At 59.5% G+C, this 17,049-nt stretch overlaps 3 protein-coding genes across 4 annotated transcripts; 2 read left to right on the forward strand and 1 right to left on the reverse strand.

The window, feature by feature from the left end:
• On the forward strand, positions 1 to 5,153 carry RAD9A (RAD9 checkpoint clamp component A). 2 transcript variants are annotated; one of them, XM_079789304.1, is made up of 11 exons: positions 1 to 154; positions 248 to 318; positions 770 to 898; positions 1,320 to 1,434; positions 1,523 to 1,622; positions 2,925 to 3,034; positions 3,129 to 3,238; positions 3,318 to 3,382; positions 3,475 to 3,612; positions 4,346 to 4,553; positions 4,635 to 5,153. In XM_079789304.1, the coding sequence occupies exons 1-11, from the start codon at positions 121 to 123 to the stop codon at positions 4,728 to 4,730; spliced, it is 1,176 nt and encodes a 391-aa protein (XP_079645430.1). In that variant the 5' UTR covers positions 1 to 120; the 3' UTR covers positions 4,731 to 5,153. The 2 variants fall into 2 exon arrangements, with proteins under 2 accessions (XP_079645430.1, XP_079645429.1); XM_079789303.1 differs by having other exon boundaries at positions 4,346 to 5,153.
• Positions 5,154 to 5,292: 139 nt separating this feature from the next.
• On the reverse strand, positions 5,293 to 8,662 carry PPP1CA (protein phosphatase 1 catalytic subunit alpha). The gene is made up of 7 exons (XM_079789305.1): positions 8,522 to 8,662; positions 7,897 to 8,028; positions 7,520 to 7,750; positions 6,704 to 6,808; positions 6,025 to 6,248; positions 5,808 to 5,942; positions 5,293 to 5,732 (listed from the first exon to the last, which is right to left on the reverse strand). The coding sequence occupies exons 1-7, from the start codon at positions 8,574 to 8,576 to the stop codon at positions 5,622 to 5,624; spliced, it is 993 nt and encodes a 330-aa protein (XP_079645431.1). The 5' UTR covers positions 8,577 to 8,662; the 3' UTR covers positions 5,293 to 5,621.
• Positions 8,663 to 10,026: 1,364 nt separating this feature from the next.
• TBC1D10C (TBC1 domain family member 10C) lies at positions 10,027 to 16,579 on the forward strand. The gene is made up of 9 exons (XM_079786880.1): positions 10,027 to 10,196; positions 11,140 to 11,239; positions 11,480 to 11,587; positions 11,673 to 11,779; positions 11,976 to 12,090; positions 13,032 to 13,097; positions 13,193 to 13,382; positions 15,154 to 15,308; positions 15,588 to 16,579. Exons 1-9 carry the CDS (start codon positions 10,060 to 10,062, stop codon positions 15,933 to 15,935), a joined length of 1,326 nt encoding a protein of 441 aa, XP_079643006.1. The 5' UTR covers positions 10,027 to 10,059; the 3' UTR covers positions 15,936 to 16,579.
• Positions 16,580 to 17,049: the final 470 nt, after the last annotated feature.

The following is a 17,049-nucleotide window of genomic DNA, read 5'->3' on the forward strand; positions in this document are numbered from 1 at the left end:
GCGGGGCTGTCAGGGTGGTGCGCGCGAAGGTAATCCGGGCCAGCCACGCTGGGGGAGCGGGGTAAGCCGCCAGTCTCAGCCCGGTCGCAGGCCAGGCCCGGCCTCGGTGCAGGGGGCAGCATGAAGTGTCTGGTCACAGGCGGCAACGTGAAGGGTGAGTGGGGACTGCCCGAGGTGGGCGGGGGGGGGGGGACGTGGGACTGCCCGAGGCTCCAGCCTAACCCCTGATTCTCTCCTCCCCACGCAGTGCTCGGCAAGGCCGTCCACTCTCTGTCCCGTATCGGGGAAGAGCTCTACCTGGAGCCCCTGGAAGACGGGGTGAGGAGCTGCGGTATGGGACTGGGTGGGATTCCAACAGGGAGCCCTGACCGGGGCTTGAGTCTCGCCTCCACCAGGCAGGATGCCCGTGACAGATTTGTCAGCGGAGTTTGTTTCCAACCCCTGGTGCTGGGCATCCGTTTGGGCCCTGTCGTCTCCCCAGGCCTGTGTGTGAATTGAGAACTGCTCTCCCTGAAGTGCCAGGTGGCCGGTGGGGGTGATGGGGGAAAGGCGCAGTGTGTTGGTGTGAGGCCCTTGGTGGGAGCAGTGCTGAGGCCAGTGCTGGGGAGGCTTCATGGGGAAGGTATCCGATGACTGGAAGGGGTCAGGATTTCACCAGGTGATGGTGGAGGTGCAGGGCATTAGGGCAGGAGTGTGAGCAAGAGCCGGCCAGAGGGATTGGCCTGCCACTGCCCTGACGGCGTTCCTCTCCCTGCTTTTCCTTGCCCAGCTCTCTCTCCGGACCGTGAATTCCTCCCGCTCTGCCTATGCCTGCTTCCTCTTTGCCCCGCTCTTCTTCCAGCTGTACCAGGCGGCCAGCCCTGGTCAGGACCCACTGCACTGTAAGATCCTGATGAAGGTGAGGTCCTTCCCTCAGCAGTGGCACTGCCCCCCCCCCCCCAGGAGCCCCCAGCAGCTGTGCGGCTGCTCTGGGCGCTCAGTGGATGCGGACTGGGGAGAGGTGTGTGCAGGGCAGCCCAGTGCACAGTGCAGCGAGGGGCACAGTGAAGACATCTGCAGAGGGGAGTGGCAGATGAGGAGAGGGTGGTCAACCCTACCAGGGACCTGGAGAGAGAGGTGACATTCAAGCAGGTCTTGCAAAGCATTCCAGACAGGGAGCAGCATGAACAAAGGCCTAGAAGTGTGTCAGTGACCGATACGTTGTGGGAGCTCCCTTCCTGGTGTGACAGTCCTGAGCACATGATGCGCTAGGGCCTACAGGGGACGTGCGAACTGGTGGTTGGAGGTGCATGTTGGCCTGATGTGTTTGCCCCGCTTAGTCGTTCCTGTCAGTCTTCCGCTCGCTAGTGATGCTGGAGAAGACAGTGGAGAAATGCTGCATCTCCGTGAATGGCAGGAGCAGCCGCCTGGTGGTGCAGCTGCACTGCAAATACGGTGAGTGGGCAGCTGGCCAGCAAGGGGGGTCCTGGGGGGTGTGGGGGTGGAGGTTGGCGAGGTCCTGAGACTCTGTCTGCCCGTCCAGGGGTGAGAAAGACTCACAACCTGTCCTTCCAGGACTGTGAGTCCCTGCAGGCTGTCTTCGACCCAGCCTCGTGCCCCCATCTGCTCCGCGCCCCAGCAAAGTAAGTATACCACTTTCCCGAAACCTGAGCCCTAGGTCTCCGTCTTCCTTCTTTGGGGCCTCAAGGGTCAATTTAAGGAGGCCCCTCTACCATTTTTCCTACAGGGTTTCTGTGAAGCTCAGCAGTCACCCCGCCCAGTGTGCCCTCAGGTTCTTGTCTCTTTAAGAGGCGGAGCGGAGGAGGCACAGGGGCTCTCTTGCGGTAGGCTCCTCACTGTCTTCAGGAGCCTATATCCTCACTCCAAGGGTTCAGCTTGTCTTCTGGCCTGTCAGCCTTCTGGAGAGTAGGTCTCTGGCCTGAGCAGCCTTGAAAGTCTGTCATCAAGCTTTGTAGTTCAGGGCTCAAAACCCTTCTGGGGTCATCCTTCTGGGGTGCTCCCCACTCAAGGGCAGCCTCTCTTCCTACCTACCCTGACCTTAGCCTTGAGTCCTCAGGTCAGGCAGGAGGCTGGGTGGGGAGGTTGTGGTCTAGGACTGCCTAAACAAGCAGCTCTGGAGCTGGAACCATCTGGGCGATCGGAGCACCCAGGGGCTGGGAGGTGGGGCCTGCAGTGGAGGCCCAGGTCCCTGGTGAAGACCAGTGCAGAGGGGTAGCTCCCTCCCGCCCATGCTGGATGCTCTTGGCATTCAAGCAGCCCAAGGTCTTGTTCATGTCTTTTGGTAGCCATAGGTCATGGTACCTTGAAGGTCCCTTTGGGTCCTGACTATATGGTTTCTGAGTTCTGTTCATAGCACTGCTCAGGTCTCCTTTGGATAGAGAAAGGGAAAGCTGTCACCTCTGGATTGGATTTTGAGGCTATTTCTCTCTTTTCTAATGAGTAATTTTTTCTTTTTCTTACCATTTTAAATACATATAAAAGATGCCAGCTCCTGTCCCAACTGTCTTGAGGCTAATTCTAAATATTATTTCATTTGTAACTATTTATTACCATGTATCCCTAAAAAGCAAGAATGTAGGGTTTTCTGAAGGCCGAGTGATAAGGATGGATGGGTGTGGTTTCCCACCCCTGATGGACAGGTGTTGCCTGCCTGGTATAGCCCATCCTTCCTGCCGCCTTCTCTGGGCTCCTCTCTTGTCCGTCCTGTCCCTCACAGTGGGTTTGCTCCATGACAGCCTGGGAGCTTTTGATGGGGCAGGAACCATGTCTTGCTCACCCTGTCCTCCTCCCTGGGGCATGCTAGCCTGGCCCATGGCAATCCCCCTCCCATACTGGTGCGTGTGTCACTGTCCTGCCTCAGGTCCTGAGAGCAAAACCACTGGGTAGGGCCCAGCCTTAGGTGTCATGCTCTGCCCTCCTCACAGGGTTCTGGGGGAGGCTGTTCTGCCCTTCCCCCCTGCACTGGCTGAAGTGACGCTGGGCATTGGCCATGGTCGCAGGGTCATCCTGCGGAGCTACCAGGAGGAGGAGGCAGGTGAGGGAGCTGGACTGGGCCTGGGATAGGGAGTGATGGGGTGGGAGGAGCTAGGACCCATGGGCCCAGGTTCCTCTTGTTCCTGCCCCCACAGACAGCACCATCAAAGCCATGGTGACTGAGATAAGCATCGGGCAGGAGGATTTCCAGCAGCTGCAGGCCGAAGAAGGGGTGGCCATCACTTTCTGCCTCAAAGAATTCCGGGTGAGGTTCCCCCCATACCCTCACCATCCCATCCTCCCTGTCCTGTCCAAGGCCTCACTGCTCTGCTCTCTCCTCCCAGGGGCTCCTGAGCTTCGCAGAGTCAGCAAACTTATCTCTTAGCATTCACTTCGATGCTCCCGGCAGGTAATTCCCAGCTTCAGGACAGGGAGGGGAGGGCTCTGGGGTGCCAGGAGCCAAAGGGCCCTTACCTTGTCTGCGACCCATCATCTGCCCAGGCCAGCCATCTTTGCCATTAAGGACTCTCTGCTGGATGGCCACTTTGTTCTGGCTACACTCTCGGAGCCAACCCCAAACTCCCAGGACCTGCACTTCCCAGAGCCCTGCCGGCCAGCGCCTCAGCGCCAGGCTCACAGGTGAGGGTTCCCACGGGCCCACCCTCCCGAGTGGCTCTGAGCACCCTGGCCTGAGCCTGCTGCTTCCAGCTTCCGTACCTCCTCCACACAGACATTTCCTGTAAGGCCCCAGCCCCTACAGTGCTTCCAGCCTCAGAGGCTCAGCCTTCCTGGTCAGCTGTGCTCAGAGATCCCTCCCACCCAGGGGAAGTGTCCCCAAGGTCAGGCTAGCTTCCTTCTCTGGCTGAGACCTCCCCACTGAGCTTCCTCCCAGACTAGGAGGGAAAGGGGGTTGCTGGAGGCTAGGGACTGTCTGGGGTGAAAAGCAGGTGGCTGGGAGGGCAGGTGGGTTGGGGAGGATGGGACCAGTATAGTTTAAGCAGAGGAAGTTTGGTCTGGCCCCTGGCCCAGCAGGTCCCTGGGCCCTCATGCTCTCCAGCTCCTATCCCTCGGGAAGGTGAGATATTGGGCCCAAAGTGGCCCAGCTCACCGGACTTACTATTCCCCGCCCCCAGCTGAGCTAAACTGGCCCCCAGGATGCCTCCCTCAGGCCCATCTGAACTCTGATCAAAAGACTCCAGGCCCAGCCCCTCCAGGAAGCCGCCACTTAACCCTCGTATCCTCTCTCCTCCAACCAAATAAGGAAGTAATAAAACTAGATCACCAGTGGTTACAAGGCCCCCACCCCACCCCACCCCTGCCCTCCAAGGTGGGCTCTGTTCCTGTTTCTCACTGACGTCATCTTTACCTGCAGCACCCCCCAGCTGGATGACTTTGCCAGTGACGACATTGACTCTTACATGATCGCCATGGAAACCACTGTGGGCAGTGAGAGCTCAAGAACGCTCCCCTCCATCTCCCTCTCACCTGGCCTCCAGCGCCCCTGCAACTCCGAAGAGGAAGATGAAGCTGAGGCTGAGGCTGAGCAGAGTACAGTGCCTGGGACCCCCCCACCCAAGAAGGTAGGAGCTGGAAGTGAGGCAGAGGATGGGATGCCAGGAGGGAGCAGCCTCCACAACTCACTCGGCTTCCTATTCTTCCAGTTCCGCTCACTGTTCTTTGGCTCCATCCTGGCCCCTGCACACTCCCCCCTGGGCCCCAGCCCTGTGTTGGCTGAAGACAGTGAGGGTGAAGGCTGAACTGAGAACCTCATCTGTGCCCAGAGGCCCTGGACTGGATGAAGCCACAGCCTCCCACCTCAGCGCCAGCCAGGGACCTGTCTCTACCCTGGTGGTTGGTAAAGGTGGGCTGGAGCTGAGCTGGCGGGTCCTGCTGCATCCCCATGCCCCATGACCTCAGGGAGCTATTGGTAACTGGCCCCCAATCAATCATGTCTGTTTCGAGGGGAGGTCCACCTGGTAGAGGAGGTCCCATACCTTATTCCAACCTTGTGGCCAAGGCTGGACACCTAGCTTCCTTAAGAAATCACAGTGGGGCTGCTGGCCCGTTGATCAACTTTTTCTGATAATCATGACTTGTCCCTCTTCCAAATCTGGGCACATCTCTGGGATGTCTGATGGCTGGCTGACTGTTCTTGCTTTTTCAATATTTTTTGGCTCTTGCTGAGAATTCTAGGAGACCCTGTGGACCTTAACGTGTGGCTGGGGCCCCATGCCCAGCAAGCCAGCCCTCGCAAGTGGCTCTGGGCGAAAGAGTGCCAGGCCCACTGTTTGGGACAAGGGAGACAGGCCAGGGCAAGAATCCAGCTTTGACCTTTATTCAAGAGACCAGATGGGTTGCCCAGGATCCGGCTGCCAGCCCTGAGGCCAAGCAAGGCTGGAGACCCACAACCTGGCCCTGCTTTGCCCTGAGCTGCAGCCTCAGCCCCAGGATCCTGCTCACAGCCACCGAGGCACAGGCAGAGGGAGCCCTGGGGGCTTGGACACTGCTATTGATTCATTAAAAAAAGGAAAAATACATCAAGGCTCCATGTTCCCTGTGACAGCAGGCCGAGGAAGTCTGCATGACCCCCCACGCTGTGTGGTTTCTGTACAATCCACCATCTAGGGCAGAGGGCGGGCACGTGGAGGCTACTTCTTGGCTTTGGCGGAGTTACGGGGTGGGGTGATGGGCCGGCCACCAGGGTTCAGGCCACTGAACTGCCCATATTTCCCCTTGTTCTTGTCGGCGGGCTTGAGGATCTGAAAGAGACCACACTGGTCAGGCTCATGGGGCTGAGCCAGGGGGCCACCAGCCCCTTCCTTCCCCATCCCCACCTGGAAGGAGCACATGAGCGTCTCGTCCACACTCATCATGGCGCCAGCGTTATCAAACTCGCCACAGTAGTTGGGAGCTGAGAAGAGTGTCACCAGCTGCCGCTTGGCAAAGAACTCATAGCCATCTTCCACCACCTGGACGAGGATGGGGCAGATAGTTAAGCAGGTGCTGGCGGCCCAGGGCCCTCTCCCACCTGGACCAGAGCTGCCAGCCCACCTGGTGTGCCCGGCAGATGAGGTCCAAGTCGTGCTTGTGTAGGAACTTGGCCACCACCTCAGCCCCAAAGGTAAAGGAGACACCACGGTCGTTCTCGCCCCAGCCCTGCACGTCCTTGTCAGGGTCAGACCACAGCAGGTCACATAACAGCCCCTGGTCAGGCACATCTGTGGGCCGCATGATACGCCGAATCTGCTCCATGGACTGGAGGTCGGGGGACAGACCTGGAGGACACAGGTGGCACATCACTTCCTCAGGCCTCAAAACAAGGATGCTTCCCCTCATCCCCCCACCCCCCCCCGAAAAGCCCTGGCCAATCAGCTTTTGCGCACGCGCACACTCCACCGCTACCCCCTGGCCTGGATTTCTGGGAGCCCAGGCAGACAACCCATTACCTTCGGCCTCTTTTAAGTCCCTGCCTTCTAGGAGCGCAGAGCTCCCTAGAGAAAGGAGCAAGCAAATTCCACGCATAACGCCGAGGCCACAACAGGGGAGAGTGCAGCCCCAAACCAAGGAGCAGGGAAACCTCCTGCAATAAGCGACATCCAAGCCCAGGCCCCAGGGAGAGCTGTTCCAGGCGACCAGGAACAAGTCCTCTCGCCGACAGCTTCTTCCCATGGCCCCCCGGGTTCTTTCTTCCCATGAACTCCCTCGGCAGGTGCCCCAGAGCCGCCCTCACCTCCATGGCAGCAGAAGATCTTCTCGTCAACGATGGCTGCAATGGGCAGGCAGTTGAAGCAGTCGGTGAACGTTTTCCACAGTTTAATGTTGTAGCGCCTCTTGCCTGCCCAGGGGAAGGAGACGGCTCGTGAGCAGGCCTCCAGGGCCTCCCAGACACAGCTCGGAGAAGAGCATGGAAGATAAGGGAACCCCCACCGCACGCACACTGCCTACCGGCCTTCTAGGGGGAATTCTACAGTAGCTGACTCCACGGAACCCCAAAGTTCCAATCGGGAACAATGTTGGGGTTAGCATGCACCCCCACCCTATGAGCAGGACCAGGCCAAGACAGGGTCTGTTTTATCTCAGCTTCTGGCCAGCAGAGTCCAGTCCAAATAGGTGTCCTAAGTGCTTAAGTAGGACATCTGTGTTTTCCGATGGTCTTATGCGAACCGCTGCTGTAGAGCCTAAGACCATCGGAAAACACAGATATTTACATTACGATTTATAACAGTAGCAAAATTACAGTTATGAAGTAGCAACGAAAATAATTTTATGGTTAGGGGTCACCACAACATGAGGAACTGTATTAAAGGGTCGCGGCATTAGAAAGGTTGAGAACCACTGTTCTAGAGGGAGTGTCACCAGACAGGGCTCTGCATTAGAATGTGGACACCCTTCGGTCAGCAACAATTCACCAGACCCCTGTTGAGTGCCAGACCCCATGGCAGGAGAGCAGGGCTCTGCCAGACATGGATACCCCTACCACCAGGCCAACTGAATAGCAGGGAGAGCTCTTCGGGCCTTGGGCAGCCCCAGGCACGAAGCTACTCACACTCATCGTAGAAGCCGTAGATGCGGTTGATGCTGGCACACTCGTGGTTCCCACGGAGCAGGAAGAAGTTCTCGGGGTACTTGATCTTATAGGCCAGCAGCAGGCAGATGGTCTCCAGCGACTGCTTGCCCCGGTCTACATAGTCCCCCAGGAAGAGGTAGTTGCTCTCTGGAGGGAAGCCCCCGTATTCAAACAGCCGCAGGAGGTCGTAGTACTGGCCATGGATGTCACCTGTGACCCAGGGAACCAGATCAGCACTGGCGCAGGGTCTAGACTTGAACCCAGGGCCAGGGTTGGGCTCAAGATAAGAAGGATCCAGGGATTTGGGGGGCCAGTGCCGCCTTCAGGAAACAAAGGGGCCTGGGCAGGAGTCTCACCGCAGATCTTGAGGGGTGCCTCCAGCTCCAGAAGGATGGGCTGGCTCAGGAAAATCTCCCGGGATTTGAGGCACAGGCCACGGATCTCATTCTCTGTCAGCTGTACATTCTTCCCAGGCCGCGAGCCCTGCACTGGAGGCAGAATGGGCGTCAGGACCCTGGTCCCCGAGACAGGAGGAGGGTGGGCGACACGGGTGCCCCAAGGGCACTTCTGGGGCACCAGGGCCTCCTGGGCCCCTCCTTGCCCCGGACAGATGGTGCTGCTGCGCCTCCCAGGACACGAGGTGGCCTCCCAACTACCCACAAGGCTCTCGAAGGGACTGCTGTGCGCAGGTGCTGCCACTCCAAACCCCTCAGCGCAGGACCCTGGGGGGGGGGGAGGGCTGTCTAGGTTTCTCCCTCACTCCAAAAGACCAGGCCAACCCGTGCGCCCCCCCGTGCCCCAGCAGCCCCAGATCCCCCAAGCGCGTCGCGAGTGGGGGGGTGGCTGCGGCCGTGGGACCTCGCGGCCCGTCCCCGCCCGTCTCAGCGGCCCTGGGAGGGGCAGGCGCTCCCGCGCGCCACTTCCGGGCCGGGCCGGGGGTCAGGGCGCAGTGGGAGCCGACCTCCCCCGCCCCCAGCCAACCTTCCAGCAGGCGCCCGATGATAGAGTCCAGGTTGAGCTTCTCACTGTCGGACATGGCGGCTCTGCCGCTCCGGCCCAGCAGCTCCGGGCCCGCTCCTGCCTCCCGCCCTCCGCGGCCTCCTTCCGGCCTGGAGCTCCTTCCGCCCTCCCGGGCCCGCCCCGCCCCGCCCCGCTCGCTCCCCGGCCCGCGGCCCCAGCTCCATAGCGCCTCCGCTGGACCCTCGCGCAGCGGCCGTGGCGCCCGGGGGCGGGGCTTCGGAGACGGGGCGGGGCCGGTTGTCTGGGGCGGGGCCCGGCCGCGGGGCGGGGCTTTGTGGGGCGAGGTTGCGGCTGGTTCCGCCCCTGCTGGGAATGACCCAGCCCCTTTCCGAGGCCGTGCGACCGGAAGTACCTTGGAAGTTGTTTTTCTCTCTCAGAAGCTAAACAGTCCTTCCCATACGGTGTGAGCGCGTTGATAATTGTTTCCCAAACGCTGTGGATTAAGTCCTTCAAGTGCAGAAAAGGAAACTGAGACTCAGAGAGAGCGAGGGGCTGGTCTCACATTCCCTGAGGACCGACCTCTGTCTCCTGAGTCTCTGGCCCCCTAGGCGGCCGACCAGAACTCCGAGCCCGTTTTGGGTCCCACTGTCTGTGTTGCGACCTAAATTAACATTTATTTATAAGCCCCATCATTGCCTATTGTGTAGCATAATAATGCTGCATGTGTGCACGTTAAACGTATTACTTGGGCCGGGCCATCATGCTCAGTGGTTTAGCGTCCACCTATGAACCAGGACATCACAGTTCCATTCCGAGTCAGGGCACATGCCTGGCTTGCGGGCTCTATCCCCAGTGTGGGGCGTGCAGGAGGCAGCCGATCAATGATTCTCTCACCATTGATGTTTCTAGCTCTCCTCCCTTCCTCTCTGAAATCAATAAAAAAAATATATAGATTTTTAAAAGTATTACTTTGTAAGGAGCAAACATTAAATAAACCATAATCCTCACTGGCACACTGAATTGAGTGTTTTACATGCTAGTCTCCTCAAAACTAGAGGAAGCCTGGTCTCTCTCCCTCTGGCAAGCCTGGCCCCATCACAGCCAGCAAAGGAACCCAGGCCTGCCCAAGGGGTGGAGGGAGGAGCCGACGGCCCAGGGACACTGGGGTAGACAGGAAGAGCCTCAGAGAGGAAGAGGTGACCCCCCCAAACACACACACTGGGGAGGGGCCCCCCAGTGAGTTGCTGAAGCTGTGGCTGAGGAGGAAGTGAGAGGAGGAGGTGAGGTGCAGCAGGAAGGTAAGCTGGGGCTGGGCCTGGGGCTGGGTCTCTGTACAGAGGCCTGGCTTTTCTGCCACTTCAGGGCCTACCCCTCCAGAAGAAGGGGCTAGAGGGGCTTGGTGAGATACCCTGAAACCTCCTCCCCACACTCGCAGCCAGGTTCTGCGCTGGGGACTGGCTGCATGGGAGCCCGGGCCCCAGACCGGCCAGGAACTGCCGCTCACACTGGCTTTCCCCACATCTTGCAGCCTGTTCGTTACAGTGAGGGTCTGCGACAGCATGGCCCAGGCCCTGGGTGAGGACCTGGTGCAGGATGACTCCAGCTCTTTGGGTTCCGACTCGGAGCTGAGTGGGCCGGGCCCATATCGCCAGGCTGACCGCTATGGCTTCATTGGGGGCAGCTCAGCAGAGCCAGGGTAAGTGGGGAAGGAAGCGGGGTGGGGGGGAGGGGGGAGGGAGGATGCATGAATTGAAGATGGGGGCTAAGGGCTGACTTCTAGAGTGAGGCCCAACCTCAAGGGTCCTGGGAGGGTCTGGGGATTCAACCAGTGTCACTCCTCAGGCTCCAGGTGGAATCCTAAGGATGGCAGGGCTGGGTGATATGTCCAAGAAGGCCTCTTTTTAAAAAAATATTTTTATTGCTTTCAGAGAGGGAGGGAGAGATAGAAACATCAATGATGAGAGAGGATCATTGTCTGCCTCCTGCACACCCCTCACTGGGGACAGAGCCCACAACCTGGGCATGTGCCCTTGACTGGAATCGAACCCGGGGCCCTTCAGTCCGCAGGCCAACACTCTATCCACTGAGCCAAACCAGCTAGGGCCAAGTATGCCTCTTTTACACCCAATCTCCGAGGGTTTGCACCCACCCTTGGAGCCAAAAATTCTTCCCCTTTTAATCTCTGGACCAAGAATCCCAAATCTAAATCATAGAAACCCACACCTATTCCCCCACACTTCCCCTTTTCCAATATATAGATAGGATAATAAGCCCAGAGACACAAAGGAACTTGCCTGAGGTCACACAGCAGCTCAGAGACAAAACCAGACTCAAACTCTGGGACTCCTGGCTTCTAGTTCAGGGTTCTGTCTACTCAGCTTCTGCTGTGAGTTGTCTGTGCCCCTATGCTGGGGACAGCCAACCAGCCCCTCCCCAACACACACCTACACACCCCCTTTAGTCTTTCCTGCTTCTGCCCACATCACAGCCACATCCTTTCCTGTCCCCATAACAACTACTGGCAACTCCTGGGTGACAGGTCAACTCCCCCGTGGCTACACAGGTTGCATGAGAGTGCCAGATGCAGGCTCCAGGTAACAGCTGCCCTGCATCTACATGTCTGTGGCATGTGCTCCCAGGCCAGGTCACCCTCCCGCAGATCTTATCCGCCAGAGGGAGATGAAGTGGGTGGAGATGACGTCACACTGGGAGAAAACCATGTCTCGCCGGTACAAGAAGGTGAGAGGGACAGGGGCCCACCCGGCCGCCTTGGCTCATCACCCTTTGCCTTGGTCCAGGCCCAGGCAGCATGGACCCCTCCTGTGTCCCGCACCTCCTGCCTTTTCTCCCTGCCACCCCCAAGTGGCCCTTGCCCGCTGACAGGCTGTGTTTGGTGCCTGCTAAGAGGAGCAGGGGAGGCTGGGGCGGGGGGGGGGGGGGGGGGGCTAGCCTACTGGGGTCCCGTGGCCTCCCCCACAGGTAAAGATGCAGTGCCGGAAGGGCATCCCCTCGGCCCTGCGTGCCCGGTGCTGGCCCCTGCTGTGCGGGGCTCACGTGCATCAGGAGAACAGCCCTGACACTTACCAGGTAAAGGAGTTGGCAGGGGTCCTGTTCCCCTTCCCAGAGCCCCTCGCCACTCTGAGCCTCACATCCACTTCCTGCCCACCCACAGGAACTGGCTGAGGCCCCAGGAGATCCCCAGTGGATGGAGACCATCAGCAGGGACCTGCACCGCCAGTTCCCTCTGCACGAGATGTTTGTGTCACCCCAGGGTCACGGGTATGAGGCCAGTGATGCCCAGGGATCCCAGCCTCACAACCCCAGTCATTTGGTGTAGCCACCCGCCCCCTCCCCCCTGCTCCTCCAGCGTTAGGTCTTTGCATCTCAAGGGATCCAGCAAAGCCAGGGTGGTGAGGCCTGGGCAGAGGCTGCCAAAGGCTGGGGAAGGGATGCCTAACGGGGTCTTCTGGCACAGGCAGCAGGGGCTCCTGCAGGTACTCAAGGCCTACACCCTGTATCGGCCGGAACAGGGCTACTGCCAGGCCCAGGGCCCTGTGGCTGCTGTGCTGCTCATGCATCTGCCCCCGGAGGTGAGTGCCCTGGACCCTGCGCCTGCGCTAGGGACCCAAGACCCTGACCCCGCAACCCCACTCACCTTGTCCCCAACCCAAGGGACTCTGAATTCATGTACTTGGGACCCTTGATCCCCAACCCCTGTGACCCTGGGACCTTGTAGTCCTGGGCCCTGGACCCATGACTTCCTAACCCCAGGTACTCTGACCTCAGGGACCTGGGATCCTTGCCTCCCAGATCCTGTCCTAGTGATCCAGGGCCTCATTACTGCCAACCTCAGTGACCTTCAAGCCCAACAACCTTGACTCCAGGAACCTTGCTCAGGGATCTAGGAGCCTGGATGTTGCTACCTTGACCTCATGACTCCCAGTTCTTTTGCTGTTGTTTGTTTTTTGTTAATCCTCACCTGAGGATATTTGTCCCATTGATTTTTTAGAGAATGAAAGGCAGGAGGAGAGACAGAGAGAGAGAAACATCGATGTGAGAGACACATCGATTAGTTCCTCCTGCAAGTGCCCCGACCAGGGCCGGGGACTGAGCGTGCAACTGAGGGACGTGCCCTTGACTGGAATCGAACCCGGGACCCTTCGGTCTGCGGGCCGACACTCTAACCACTGAGTCAGACCAGCTAGGGCACGACTCCTGGTTCTGAACCTTGCAAACATGATCGCTGACCCAATGACTCCAAGAACCCAGTACTTGAACTCTGAGCCCCCAACCCTTGACCAGTGAGCCCCAACCCTGTGACCCTCAAATTCAACACCCTGAGCTCTGTGACCAAATCATGGGTAGCTCTCTGTCTGGGCATGGGAAGGCTTTTGGTAAAAGCCCCTCAGCACTGAGCTCAGGCTTCTGGATTGAGTCACCACAGATGGTGTCCAGGGCCTCCCCTGCACCCCTGTCCCCCGCCCTGCGGTCCGCTTTGTGGTGGGCACTCACGGCCTGGCTCTGTCCTCAGGAGGCCTTCTGGTGCCTGGTGCAGATCTGCGAGCTTTACCTGCCCGGCTACTATGGGCCCCACATGGTGAGAGGCTGAATGGGCAGAGGGCACCGCAGAGGGGCGGGCAGGCGGGGGGGGTCTGGGGAGGGGAGCGGAGGTCCTGATGCGCATGGCTGCAGGAGGCCGTGAGGCTGGACGCCGAGGTGTTCATGGCCCTGCTGCGGCGGCTGCTCCCGCGCGTGCACAAGCACCTGCAGCAGGTGGGCGTCGGGCCCCTGCTCTACCTGCCCGAGTGGTTCCTGTGCCTCTTTGCCCGCTCCCTGCCCTTCCCCACGGTGCTGCGTGTCTGGGACGCCTTCCTCAGTGAGGGTGAGTGGGGACTGCCAGGCGGGTGGTGGGGCCAGGGCTACAGCCTTGGGTGCTCGGTGCGCAAGGAATGAACCCGCCAGCTCTGCTCTGCCCGCCCGCCATTGCCAGTCCTGGCCCTGGGTCTGGGTGCCCGGGGGTGCTGAGGGGATGGTGCCCTGGCAGCTCTGGGGAAACCCCCCAGCCCCAGGCCACACTCGCAGCGCAGTGAAGGGTAGCCCCTGCCTGTGCGGTGATACCACTACAGGGAGGGCAGCCCCGCGGGGGGGGGGGGGGGGAAGGCTGGGCCAGGGAGGCTCCCTGTAGGTAGATGGGGCAGGAGCTGCGGAGATCAGAGCCGTGCAAGGGCTCGGGGGCTGGCACAGTGGGGACATGGCCAACGGTAGAGGCCCTCACCCTGGAGCCCAAGTGCCTACTTGGTGTACGCTCACCTGTACACTGGGGACACCTGAATGAGGGGACCGACATTCTGGGGGTGGGGATGGAAGGCTCATGTAACCCAATTTTTGTTTATTTTTAAATATATTTTTATTATTGATTTCAGAGAGGAAGGGAGAGGGAGAGATAGAAACATCAATGATGAGAGAGGATCATGGATCGGCTGCCTCCTGCACGCCCCACACTGGGGATCGAGCCCACAACCTGGGCATGTGCCCTGACTGGGAATTGAACTGTGACCTCCTGGTTCTTAGGTTGATGCTCAACCACTGAGCCACGCCAGCTGGGCTATTTTTTAAATTTAAAAAAATTTTTATTGTACTTTTTAATTATTTATTACTTTTAATTAATATAGTTACGCAGGCAGGACACTGTTCACAGGGCCCAGGCTACAGATGACTTGGGGGGTGTGGGCGTGGAGAGGGGTGGGTGCCTGGGCCAGGCCAAGAGTGGGGGAGTCAGGGCAGAGCCGAACCGGACTCCAGGTCTTTGGGGCTCGGCCTCCCTTCTCCCCTCAGTCACCTGCCTGCATTCTGTTCCACCTGGGCTGTCCAGCAGTCGCACCTAAAAAATGGTAGAAATTCATCAGTGCTTTTACGGAACACCTGCCGTGTGCCCGTTTGGCTCCAGGCTGGCTTACACTCTGGCCGTGGTTCCAAGGCGCCATCTATGGGCCACTCCCCTCCACCTCAGACCTCCAGGGCATGTAGCTGAGCTCTCCTTCTTCCCCATTGAGGACAAGCCCTCCGTGGCTCCCTTTCATAAGGATGACGTCATAGTCACTGTCACCCTTTAGAGTCACAGTTACCGCTAAGCCGTGCTGGTCTGAGCGCTCTCCTTAGCAGACCCGAGGCTGCCTGGAAGGGAGTCTGAGGATTCTGGGACAGCCCACGGTCACACCCGTGTCCACGCGTGTGTGTGCACACACATGTGCACCGTGCTCTCGGCTTAGGGAGGAGCAGCTCTGGCCAGAATCTCTCTGGAACCAGAGCAAGCTGGAAGGGCCTTAATGGGAACTCTGCCCGGCCCAGCCTCGTAGGAACACAGAGCTGAGACCCAGACAGAGAGAAGGCTCTGTGCGAGGTTGTCAGTCCCCGACCCCCACCCCCCCACCCCCCGCCGCCGGCTCCTGGCAGGTGCTCTGCCCGGGAGCATCTGTGGCTGCTGAGACATACTCACCAGTGACCCCAAATTGCACCCCTCCTCTTCGTCCTTGCTCCTGGCCTGGGTTGTGTAGGGTTGGGGGGTGGGGGTGGAAGGAATCTGGGGAGAGGGCAGCTTCACGTGCAGGTTCAGGAGGGGCGGGCTGGCCCCACTGAGTGAGCCTGGTCTGCAGGTGTGAAGGTGCTGTTCCGTGTGGGGCTGACGCTGGTGCGCCTGGCGCTGGGCACCACAGAACAGCGCCAGGCCTGCCCGGGGCTCCTGGAGACACTCGGTGCCCTTCGAGCCATCCCCCCTGCCCAACTGCAGGAGGAGGTCTTCATGTCCCAGGTGGGTGCCCCCTGCCCACCCTCCCCTGCTGCACAGTCAGGGAACTGAGCCCCAGAGCCGAAGTCATAGTGAGAACCAGTGGTTAGTTCCTGCCCTCCGAGCACAGAGAACCTGAAAACCCCAGGCCTCAAGTGGCTTGCTATGACTCCCTCAGTGAGACTGCCAGCCCCTCAGCCCTCAGCCACTTCCTGGGGCTGTGTACTGCCCGCCCTATGGGGACCTCGCGGCTTCCTGCCTTCCTGCAGGCCAGGCAAACTCACTACCAACTGCTCCCCACAGGTGCACAGCGTGGCCCTGTCTGAGCAGGACCTGCAGCGGGAGCTCAAGGCCCAGCTGGCCCAGCTGCCAGAGTCGACTTCCGGGCCACCTCCTCGGCCAAAGGCGCGCCTGGCGGGGGCCCGAGCCATCTTTGAGGCCCAGCAGCTGGCCCGGGCGCGGGGAGGCGCCAGGCCTGAGGTGCCCCGCATCGTCGTGCAGCCCCCAGACGAGCCCAGGCCACCGCGGCGCAAGCCCCAGACCCGAGGCAAGACTTTCCACGGGCTCCTGACGCGGTCCAAGGGCCCCCCTATTGAGGGCCCCCCCAGGTCCCATCGAAGCTCCACCTCCTTCCTGGACACCCGATTCTGAAGGTCCCACTTCTCAGGGTACCATGGACTCAGTGTCCCCCAACCTCAACGACCCGATTGGCTGATGCCAGCCTCACAAATGGGCACCGCACTTTCTCGCTGGGATTTAGTGGCTCAGCTGCCTTCTCAGTGTCAAACAAGGGCAGCAAATGGACCAGGAGGCATTGGCTAGAAATAAATGATTAAGATTTATTCAAAGTTCTTAGTGTTTGCAAACCCCAAACGTGACTGGGCAACACGTGGTGTCGGGATGCAGAAGAGGTGAGAGCTCTGTGGAAAGCCATCCCTGCGCTGGCCGGAGAAGCGATCTTCCGACGTCAGGCAGTCGACGGGCGGACATTCTTTCCTATGTTCTTCATTTTCCATAAGTCCTATCTCCAGGAATCTCCGGGCATTGACGCACAACGGAGGAGTTCAGAAGTTTAAATCCTCAGGCTCATTAAAGTAAAATAAAGTACTTTCCCCATGAACGCTCTATGGCAGCTTGATGAGAGACTCCGTTCTGAGTCAGCTTAGCTAAACCGACTTCAACTTGTTTTCTTCACTCATTCCTCACACGGACTGTGCCAGGCACAGGATGAAGGAAGGTCACAGACTGGGGTTTGGGGGCCCAGGCCCACCATCACCCCACAGAGCTGTCTCCTTGCAAGCACAGAAGTGATGCTGAAGGAGCATGGGGGTCAGGGTAGCCTGCTGGGCCAGGGGAACCCCAAAGGACTCCTGGGGAGGCCTGGAATAAAGTCTGATTTAGCAGAAGCCTGGCCGGAGTTGGATCAAATGTCCTCCACCCCCAACCCTAGACCAGCTGCCCTCTTGCCCCTCCCTTCCCACAGCCCCGCCCCTCCTAGTGCCACCAGACACACCGCGGCTGCCCATTGGCTGCTGGAAGGTGTTTACCAGCAACAGGGCCCAATGGTGAGCGCGTCTTGCTCAGCCTCTTCGGGGCAGGTAGCACCTGTGGGAGGAGGGCTCCCCAAGTGGGTGCTGGGCCCAGAAGTGGGGCTTCTCCCCTATTCTGCCTCCCCCCCAAAGTCTGGCTCAGGACCCAGGGTGGGGGGGCTCTAACCCAAGTTTGCACCCCACACGTGATCCGGGCGGGAACAAAGGCCTAGTGT

This window comes from Cnephaeus nilssonii, assembly GCF_951640355.1.
Source record: "Cnephaeus nilssonii genome assembly, chromosome: 13".
Classification (NCBI taxonomy): Eukaryota; Metazoa; Chordata; class Mammalia; order Chiroptera; family Vespertilionidae; genus Cnephaeus; species Cnephaeus nilssonii.

Bases quoted from the DNA above. Each gene is read 5' to 3' on its own strand.
- RAD9A (XM_079789303.1), top strand. From the start codon at position 121: ATGAAGTGTCTGGTCACAGGCGGCAACGTGAAGG. The intron at 155-247 runs GTGAGTGGGGAC...CTCCCCACGCAG, and splicing joins CACAGGCGGCAACGTGAAGG to TGCTCGGCAAGGCCGTCCAC. The intron at 3,035-3,128 runs GTGAGGGAGCTG...CTGCCCCCACAG, and splicing joins CTACCAGGAGGAGGAGGCAG to ACAGCACCATCAAAGCCATG.
- PPP1CA (XM_079789305.1), bottom strand. From the start codon at position 8,576: ATGTCCGACAGTGAGAAGCTCAACCTGGACTCTATCATCGGGCGCCTG. The intron at 8,029-8,521 runs GTTGGCTGGGGG...TTCTGCCTCCAG, and splicing joins CATCGGGCGCCTGCTGGAAG to TGCAGGGCTCGCGGCCTGGG. The intron at 6,809-7,519 runs GTGAGTAGCTTC...TCCCCTGGGCAG, and splicing joins CTACGGCTTCTACGATGAGT to GCAAGAGGCGCTACAACATT.
- TBC1D10C (XM_079786880.1), top strand. From the start codon at position 10,060: ATGGCCCAGGCCCTGGGTGAGGACCTGGTGCAGGATGACTCCAGCTCT. The intron at 11,780-11,975 runs GTATGAGGCCAG...CTTCTGGCACAG, and splicing joins GTGTCACCCCAGGGTCACGG to GCAGCAGGGGCTCCTGCAGG. The intron at 13,098-13,192 runs GTGAGAGGCTGA...GCATGGCTGCAG, and splicing joins GCTACTATGGGCCCCACATG to GAGGCCGTGAGGCTGGACGC.